The 10257-nt window shown below is 40.8% G+C and overlaps 1 protein-coding gene across 1 annotated transcript in view; it reads left to right on the forward strand.

Moving 5' to 3' along the window:
• The window catches only part of RBM34 (RNA binding motif protein 34), a 16838-nt gene extending 9858 nt beyond the window's left edge, over positions 1 to 6980 (forward strand). The window contains exons 7-11 of the mRNA XM_006868567.1: positions 3175 to 3258; positions 3402 to 3465; positions 4900 to 4939; positions 5207 to 5325; positions 6711 to 6980. Of these exons, the coding sequence (XP_006868629.1) occupies positions 3175 to 3258; positions 3402 to 3465; positions 4900 to 4939; positions 5207 to 5325; positions 6711 to 6980 (577 nt within the window). The remainder of the gene's footprint in view (positions 1 to 3174; positions 3259 to 3401; positions 3466 to 4899; positions 4940 to 5206; positions 5326 to 6710) is intronic.
• Positions 6981 to 10257: the final 3277 nt, after the last annotated feature.

Genomic DNA, 10257 nt, shown 5'->3' on the forward strand with positions numbered 1-10257 from the left:
GAATTCCTTCTCAGGCATTTCCAAAGCCTGCCCATCTTCCAGTATGGAGTGTAGGTCTACTTCCAGCTCATTTACCTCAGTCACTTTATCTCGTTTCTGGACATGTGCAGATATGGTCATCTGATTCTTTTTTTGGGGCATCTTCAGGGGTTATCTGTGGCCTTGATACTTAAATGGGTATGTATTTTGGTATTTTTTATGCTTTCTGATTGCCTCCAAGTAGATGTGATCAGGTAATGGGCTTCCTTTTTCACTCTTCTTCTTGAGAAATTTTAAGATGCCACTTTTGGTCGTTTTGACGTATCTTAGGATTTAATTTTAGGCCTATTTTCTTTTTTGTCTGCTTATCCCGCTCCACAATCCCTGTTCAGGCCTCTTGCTAGTTATAAACAGTTCAGGGACAGCTGTGGCCGTTTGCTTTTAAGTGGAAAGTGTCTCTTTAAATTTCGAGGAGATCTGTGCGCATTCGTAGTAGAATCCTCTGAGGGTGGGGCTGGGGTGTCCACTAGCTCAGACACCCCTATAGTCACCAGAATGGAGGTGAAAGAAAAGAATATCCACACCTTTATCTCTGCATTTCTGCCAGGCATCCGTGGCTGCTCTGATCCTTCCGCCTTTTGGTCTCACCCAAGATGGCGGCTCCTGGAGCAGCTGAGCGTCCCCGACTAGAAAGCAATGGATTTCTTGCTTCTGCCACAAATTCCCCCAGCTGTAAACCTTCCAACCTTATAAATATCCCTTTTATATATGGTTCAGAGTTGTGGGACCATCCCCTGAACCTGCTTGGTCAGGTATTCTGGGTTTTTGTTTTGTTTTGTTTTAATTTTTTTATTGTGTGATAATTTACATGGGGGAACATTAGTTTTACATTCATTCCATCATACATTGTTTCATTGCCATAGTTACCATCCCGTTCATGCATCATCACCCAACCAAAGGATATACCCTGCAGGCCCCCTCCTCCCCCCACAGTCCTCAGCACACAACTCCCTTCCCTCCCTGGATCTCAAGTCCTCAGCCACTCCGTCTCTCCGTGTCATGCTGTCTGTCTCCATCTCAGGCCTCACTGCTTCTCTGGGTGGGGTCCCGATCTCCGCTCTTCTCCAGTGATGGTCCCAGGGGCCTTGCTATAAAATACCCACCTTTACATTTCCAGTCCTCACAGTCCATCCCGACAACAATTATTCGCCCTTGCATCACAAGAGACCTATCTGCATTTCTTTTCATCAGCCCTTCTTAGAAAGATTTGGCTATTACTCACTTGAGACTCTACCGTCCTCCCCGCTCTTTTGATCTAGGCTACCTCTTGTAAGCCAGTCACTTCTTACCTTTGTATCCCTCCCCCCATTTGGGGTAGCCAATGTTTAAGTTGTCCATCCCTATACTGGACACACTGTAGCCCCTTTTTAGGTATTCCAATCAATTTTAGGCAGAAGACGGACTTACAAGCTTTTTATAGTGGTATTTCTGGTTATTCCTTTCTCTACTCTCACATGACTGTTTTATAATATAATGCATGGAAAACCAAGGTTCAAAAGTCAGCCAAGCATGTTAACATTATTCCCCCCTTTTCCCCATTCCCACCATGTCCCAGTCTCTGTATCCCAGAACCCTGTTGTTCCAAGGCTGTGCTTACATCATTTATTACCTCTGTCCCATTTAGCTCATTCCTACCTGTCTTAATTGTTCGCCAGTCTGCATTGTTCTTCCATTTCCCTCTCTCTACTTGTATATTGTCCCCCCTTCCCCAACACCCAACCTATCCTGTGTCTATTCCCTGCCTTGTGCTCCACCCTCCCCTCCCATCCTTAACCCTACCCCTATGCCCTAGCAACCTGTTAAGAATCCACTTTACTGGATTAGTATGGGTTCTTTTTCTTAGTCTTTTACAGTAGTGGTCCTGTGCATTTTCCCTTTTGTGACTGACTAATTTCACTCAACATAATGTCCTTAAGGTTCATCCATGTTAGGAAGTGGCATGCAGCTTCCTTGTTATTCTTCAAGGTAGCATAATACTCCATTGTGTGTATGTACCACAGCTTGTTTATCCATTCATCAGTCGATGGGCACTTTGGCTGTCTCCATCTTTGTGCTATTGTAAATAGTGCTGCTATTAACATTGGTGTGCATATATCTACTCGTGTTATGGCTCATATTTCTTGTGGGTAAAAACCTAGTAGAGAAATTTCTGGGTCATAAGGTATTTCTATTTCCCACCTTCTGAGGATGTGCCATATTGCTTTCCAGAGAGGATGGTTCATTTTGCAGTCCCACCAGCAATGCAGGAGTGTCCCAGTCTCTCTACATCCTCGCCAGCATTTATTGTCCTTAACTTTTTTGATCTTTGCTGTTCGGGTATTCTGTTTTGTTGCTGACAGAACTCCTTATTGCACTTCCACCCAATCCGCCATCTTGTTTGTTCTTCCCAAGACTGATTACTCTTAAAACATGCAAATTATGTCACCATTTTACAAACAGTGAATGAAGTGTGGAAGCAGACATAATGTGCCTCCTGATCAAAGAACTTAGTACTTTTGGTAACAGCTGTGATTGTAAAAGCTCATGAAGGCCATATAAGATGCAGGAAGAGAGATGATAATTGAAGATGTTTGGAAACAGCCCAGTGGTCGAATAGACCTTGTAAAAATGTCTCCACAACCCTAAACTAGACCCGAAAACTAGAACTAGATGGTGCCTGGCTACCAGTACTAACAGCTCTGAAAGGGAGGGATCGCATTAGAAAGTCCTGGAGTGGGAGAGAATGTGAAACAAAACTCAAAACCATAAAGAAGACCAGGTTACTGCTCAGATAGACTAATGGAACCCAGAGACTTTGGCCCTTGGTCACTCTTCATATATGGGGTTTTATTTTTCCGTTCACATTTATTTGTCTGTGTGCCACATTCAGAGCTGCAGCAGAAACTGGTCTGTCTGGTCCATAATGTTCTTAAGCTTGGGGCTGTGCTGCCGTGCCTGTAAAAGGGGTGCTTTGTAAGAAGGGGTAGATTACGTATTTGCGCCAGTTTCTTTATAAATTACGTTTCCTTTTGAGTTATTGCTGTATAATTATTCAAAGAAATAGAAATTCCTCCAATATTTATTGAATAGGGAGGAGAAACAGCTGTATTTATTCTTCTGACTTTGATAACTTTTTTTTTTTTCCATTTGGTATAGACGTAAGATTCATCCCGATCAGAAAAATATTAACGCTTATGTTGTGTTTAAGGATGAGAGTGCTGCTACAAAAGCATTGAAAAGGTAAATTATCCCTTCAAGTTTTAAACAGTAGTATTATATATAAGCACATATGGGTACATTTTTCATTCTTGGATTTTACTTTAGAGCTAATATTATAGTAACTCATTTCTCATTTTAACAATGATTTTGCCTTATATTTATAGAAATGGGACCCAAATTGCAGATGGATTTCGTATTAGAGTTGATCTCGCAACTGAGAGCTCATCTGTAAGCAATATTTAATTTTTTAAAACAAACAAATCTTAAGCATAGGCCTGCAGAGAACAGTATTCCTTCATTGTTTGTGCCGAGAAGGGAATGGCATGGGTAATGCAGCCATGAAGGAAAGCACAGACAAACACGGCCCCTCCACCCTGTACTAACCGAAGAGGCACTAGACTGGCACAGGAACATGGTGTCTTCTGCTTGAATACACTCCCCACTCTGCTAGCGGACAACATCAGAGTCAGCAGGTATACTAGAGACCATCTGAACTGGCATCTTACTATACAGACTGAGGCCGAGAAATTCAACCCGTTACGAAGTAGCATTCAAATACCTCTCTGAATTCTCTAGGAGCTCACAGTATAAAGATGAACAGATCATTTTGTGGTAGATATGAGGGAGCTTCAGAAAATTCATGGGAAAAATTGAAAAGATAATGGAATTTTTCAGCAACTTTAATTTATAAAACCATTTATATATGATATATACACAGGATGCCTTGTCAGCCAGTAAAGCGACACAGAACTTGGGGAGGTACAAGCAAGAAGGGTGAAGGAAGAGTTTTAGGTCTTAAATCAGTTTTGAAAGAAGACTAGGCACTATTCAAGCCATCTCCTCTCATGACAACACCACCCCCAGAAAAAGCGAGGAAGAACATTAGAATGAGGGGTGGGGATAGACAACTTGATTTGCTGAGGGACTGACAAGAACTTTATATAAATGAAAGGTATGAGGTACAAGGGACACTGATAAGTGCAGTTGGAGGAGAGAGAAAGGCCAGGTCTTGACCCTTGGCCACCATGCTAAGGGTTCTGGATTTTGGTCAGCAGCTGTTATAAAATGGGGTGACGTGACAAGATTTGCTTTTTCTTAAAGTTATCTCTGGAAATGAAAGATGGATTGCAAGGGTTTGCCACTGAAGTTGTTCATTTCAGTCTCTGCCAAAGTGATGTAGTAGAGAAATGAGAAGCACTGACTTTGTTCGGGTGTGTAGCACAGGGGTCAGCAAACCTGGGGGCCAAATCTACCCATCACCCTTTTGATAATAAAGTTCATTGGAACACAGATGCTCTCATTCAGTCACCAATTGTTGACAACGCTTTTCCTGCTATAATGGCAGAGACAAGTAGTTGCAACAGACCCACGGGACCTGCCAGGCTAAAATACCTGGCTCTTTACAGACAGTTTGTTCTGGCACCTGAGGTAGCAAGCCTTTCTTGATCAGTACCAGCTGTGAACAAAGTCACTCTCTCTGGGGCACTTAGTCATGGTGCCGCCTGGAAGAGAGAAGAATGTAACCAACAAGGGATCCGTGAGAGAGATGAGTGGCTCATTCAGGACTGGTAGCCAGGTTGGCATGGAGTTGAAAGAACGGGAGGATTTTAGGATGACTTCTGCTCAAGTGATTTTTTTTTTCTAACTTTCCTTGTGTTTCAGAGGGACAAGAGATCAGTATTTGTGGGGAATCTCCCTTACAGTAAGTAAGTTTGTATAAACAGAGTACCTGTTTGTTGTTATTAGAATTGATTTAGTAACAGCCTTTGCTTGAAGTCTAACTTTAACAGTTTGTGGTATAAATACACTGATTTCTATGGCACAGTTAGCAGTGAGTCAGAACTGACAATGGTGGAATTGTTTTTTGGTTGCTAGTTTAAGTCTGTAGATAGGTTTAGTATTCAGAATTGCAAGCTTCCTAAGGATATGTCCCAAGTCGTGACTTCTGCTTGGCTGAATTTGATTATAGAAATTGAAGAGACCGCTGTTGAGGAACACTTTCTGGACTGTGGAAATATTGTGGCTGTGAGAATTATAAGAGACCAAGTGACTGGGATTGGCAAAGGATTTGGCTATGTACTGTTTGAGGTACGGCAGACTCATGTATTAAGACTATGCTTTGAAAACTGGAAGGATTGTTATTGTCATTTTCACTCTCAAATTGTGTTTTCAGAAATCTTGAGTTCATAATCTGCTGTTAGGGACTACGGTTACAATAATGGCACCTCAACCAGAAGTATTCCAGTTCACTCTTTACCCATGGTGATGTTATGAGATCATCTTTTACATACTAGATGTGGAATGCACTACATCTCTGACTCTCAGATTTCACTGAATAATGGAGTCCTGGTATGGCTAATGCGCTGGACTGCAAGGTTAGCAGTTCAAACTCAACAGCCGCTCCTTGGAAACCCTATAGAGGGTTGCTGTGGGTTGAAACCGACTCAGTGACACTTAATAACAGTGTAACATAGTTTATACTGTTTTTTTCCTCCTAATGTTAGACATTTGCAGTGGTTGTGTGCTTTTCCTTTAATATATGCCTGTTTTGGATTACACTTCCTTAGTTTAGCTCCCCACTAAGCCTCTCTGTAGGTTGAGATGTGCATTAGTTTTAAGTCTCTTTAGAAGTCATGAAACCCAGTGCTGTCATTCTGGCTCTTAGTACCCTGTAAGACCGAGTAGAGCCGAGGCTGCCGTCCTGACCGAGCCACACTGTCACAGCTGTTCCCAAAGAAGGGCCGGTGGAGTCCTTCCTTACTGTGCGTTACTGGATTGTAGTTACCTAATGCTTCTTGATAATTCACTAGTAAACCTTACAGTCTCTTAACAAACATTTAACCCCCACTGCCACTGAGTCGATTCCGACTCATATCAACCCTGTAATTGTATACGGGAGGGGAAAGTTTTACCTTTCTCTCTTGGAGAGGGTGCTGGATTTAAACAAGGTTATAATAGAAAAAAGGAATGCTAGAAATTTAAATCTAAAAGGAACTCGTATTGTCATTGAGTGCCATTGAGTCAGTTCTGACTCATAGCAGCCCTGTATAGAGTTTCCGAGGAGCAGCTGGTGAGTTTGAACCGCTGACTTTGTGGTCTAGTGGTTATCCTATGCAACCATTCTGTTAAGAGGCATTTTTATTCGTTTCAGAAATTCTTTTATGATTAGATAGTTTTTAACATCTCATTTTACAGGGAGAAAAATGAAACCTACAGGTGTGTGACTTGCCTGATCAATTGACAAAGCAGCTTGACAGCTTCCTTGGGGGGAAATTTGTCAGTCCTGCTTACAATGTGACTTGGTACACAAATGCAGCTGTTAAAACACTCAGGATTGGATTTCTGAGGTGTTGAAATGGAAGGGGTATATATATTCAAATTTGAAGAGTTCTCAAACCATTAATTTAGTGTGGTATTTTATAGTTTATTTACAGATGAGTTTCTGATAAAAAAATAATTTATTTTCATTTCAGAATACAGATGCTGTTCATCTTGCTATGAAATTAAATAATTCTGAACTAATGGGAAGAAAACTCAGAGTCCTGCGTTCTGTCAGTAAAGAAAAAGTAAAACAACAGAATTCAAATCCTGGTTTGAAGAATGTTGGTAAACCTAAGCCAGGACTGAATTTTACTTCAAAACATGCACAAGTACATTCTAAACGTTTATTTATTGGAGAAAAGGCAGTTCCCACTAAAAACAAAAAAAAAGGACAGAAGAGAAGTGGGCGACCAAAGAAGTAGGGATCCAAAGTGTTTTTGTTTTGCTTTCCCACTGAGTGTTGGTGATAAAAGGGTCGTGACCGTGTGTTCCATTTCAGAGTTTGTGGTGGATAGCAATATAGGAAACCTGCTCTTAGTTCAAATTATAATTCTGCTTTTAAGATGTGAGTTTACGCTGAATGTAGATTATGCGTTAACTACTGGTGGCAAAAGCAATCATTTCAGCCATAGGATCAACATTTAAATATATGTAATTAGCGTTTCTATTATTCCAAGAACATTATCATTTGGGATGAGACTAAATTTAAAAATGGGTAAATGGAATGAAAAAGAAAACAACACAGTAGTACCTAAATTATCTAATTTAATTGTGATAACTGCTCTAAGAGTCGTAGGCCCACCCAACAAGAAAGACCTTGAGGGATGGGATGGTGTACACTATGATTCCCCTGATTTTTGCCTCTTTTACTTACACTTTTAAGTGGATTTCTTTTAGGTAGTTCTTTTTGTTTTTTAATTGCTTAACAAGTTATTTATGTGTGGAATGATGTTATTTAAATGCTTTTGTTTTTAAACCATTGTTTAGACTGCTTATTAAAAGTTCTTGACAGATGGGCTATAAAGCAGATTTCTATTTTTATTTCTTTTTATTTTTTAAATATATTCTCCCTGAAAACCTGTGGTCCTTAAATTACTGTCACCCATTAAAATAACAGTCTTTCAAATAATCACCTTTAAAGTAAACATACTCTGATAAGATATAGGCTTAAGTCACAACCATGACTAAAGTTCAACAAGGGACAAGAACACTCTCTTCTTCCTGGGACTTAGCCTTGAAGCCAGATCTGTGTATGTGAAGGGCAGAGGGGCAGCAGTAAACCAGGGTGGTGGATCTGAGGCAGACAGAGCTGACAGAACCCAAACATGGATCCCTTTCTAAATGTTACTCTGTGGAGAGCAGCAGTTTCCTGTCTGTACAAGGACTGCAGGTTGTACTCCAAGTCTCAAAATGAGGCTCGTGTTGGTGTGAGTGCAGTCAAGTCAGTTCTGACACAGAGCAACCCTATGTCAGGTTTCCAAGAAGCAGCTCAAGGGTCTGAACTGTCTACCTTGCCGTTCTCAGACCAGTGCTGATCCTATAATGCCACAACAGTGGTGTTTAGGAACATGTTTTTAACAGAAAGGTTCAACACATATGTAACCTGGGTGCTTACTTTTTTTTTTGAGCAGTTTTGCATATATTTCCACTTAAATTGATACATTATCATTTATAGCTTTTATAGATTATGTGGCTGATATGTGGGCATAAATTTAATTCTGACTTCTGTAAATGAGTTGTTGTTAGCTGCCATTGAGTCTGTACCAACTCACGTCGACCCTATGCACAACACAACAAACCACTGCTGCGTCCTGTGCCAGCCTCACAATCATTGCTACGTTTGACCCATTGCTGCTGTCACTGTGCCTTAATATCATTGAGGTTATTCCTCTTTTTCTCCGACCCTCCACTTGACGAAATACAATATCCTTCTCCAGGGACCTATGAAATACATCCTTCTCCAGGAACTGGTCCCTCCTGATACTATGGCCATCCAGGCTTCCATGGAGCATTCTGGCTGTACTTTGTCCAACACAGATCTGTTTGTTCTTTTGGCAGTTTGTGGTATTTTGAATATTCTCCAATACCATAACTTAAATACATCAGTTCTTCTACCTTCATCCTTACTCACTGTCCAGATTTCACAGGCATATGAGGTCAATGAAAATACCATAGCTTGGATGAGGGGCACCTCAGTCATCAAACTGACATCTTTTGCTCTTAAACACATTAAAGAAGTCTTCTGCAGCAGATTTGCCCAATGTAATATATGTCATTTGATTTTTTTTACTGCTGCTTTCTTGAGTGTTGATGGTTAATCCGAGCAAAATAAAGTTTTTGACAACTTCAATCTTTTCTCCATTTATATGGATGTTGTTTATTGGTCCAATAGTGAGGATTTTTGTTTACATTGAGGTGTAGTCCATACCGAAGGCTGTGCTCTTTGATCTTAATCAGTAAATATTTTAAGTCTTCTTCACTTTCAGCAAGCAAGGTTGTATCAGCTGCATATTGCACGTTATTAATGAGTCTTCTTTCAACCCTGATGCCACGTTTTTCTTCACATAATCCAGTTTTTCAGATTACGTGCTCAGCATACAGACTGAATAACTATGGTGAAAGAATACAACCCTGGCGCACACCTTTCTTAGTTTTAAACCATTTGGTGTTCCCTTGTTCTGTTTGAGCAACTGTCGCCTTGGTCTATAGAGAGGTTCCTTAAGAACACAAGTGTTGCAGAGTAATCCGCTGTAGTATTGTCCATGATGCACACAATCGAAAACCTTTGTGTAATCCATAAAGCACAGGTAGACATCTTTCTGGTATTTTCAGCTTTCAGCCAAGATCCGTTTGACGTCACCAATGATCTCCTTTATTCCACGTCTTGAACCTCTGGAAATTCTCTTGTCAATGTATTGTTGCGGTCGTTTTTGAATTATCTTTAGCAAAAAATGCCCTTGTATGAGCTATTAATGATATTGTTCAATGATGTCCGCATTCTGTTGGGTCACCTCTTTAGAATAGGCACAAATATATGGATCTCTTCCAGTCAGTTGGCCAAGTAGTTGTCTTACAAATTTCTTGGCATAAGTGAGTTGAGTGCCTCCAGTGTTGCATCTTCTTTTGATACTTTCCGCATCATTCAATATTTTGGCCATAGAATCCTTCAGTATTTCAATTTGTTAGGTGCTATTGAATTGGTACTGATTCATAGCAACCTTATGCATAGCAGAACAAAACACTGCCCAAGTCTGGGCCAACCTCACTATCATTGCCACACGTGAGCCTGTTGATGCTGCCACTTGGCCAATCCATCTTACTGGGCTCTTCCTCTTTTTCTTACTGGGCTCTTCCTCTTTTTCTCTAGCCCTCCACCCTACCAAACATGATATCCTTCTCCAGCAAATGGTCCCTCCTGACAATATATCGAAGTATGAGAGACGAAGTTTGGCCATCCTGGCCTCCAAGGAACACTCTGGCAGCACCTCTTTGAACACAGATCTATTGGTTCTTTTGGCATTCCATGGCACTTTCAATATTCTCCAACACCATAACTCAAAAGCATCAATTCTATGGTCTTTCTTATTCACTGTCCAGGTTTTGCATGCATATGAGGTTATTGAAAATACCATGGCTTGGGTCAGGTGCACCTTAGTCCTCAAGCTGACATCTCTGCTCTTCAATACTTTAAAAAGTTCC

This window comes from Chrysochloris asiatica, unplaced genomic scaffold (assembly GCF_000296735.1).
Source record: "Chrysochloris asiatica unplaced genomic scaffold, ChrAsi1.0 scaffold00119, whole genome shotgun sequence".
NCBI classification, from domain to species: domain Eukaryota; kingdom Metazoa; phylum Chordata; class Mammalia; order Afrosoricida; family Chrysochloridae; genus Chrysochloris; species Chrysochloris asiatica.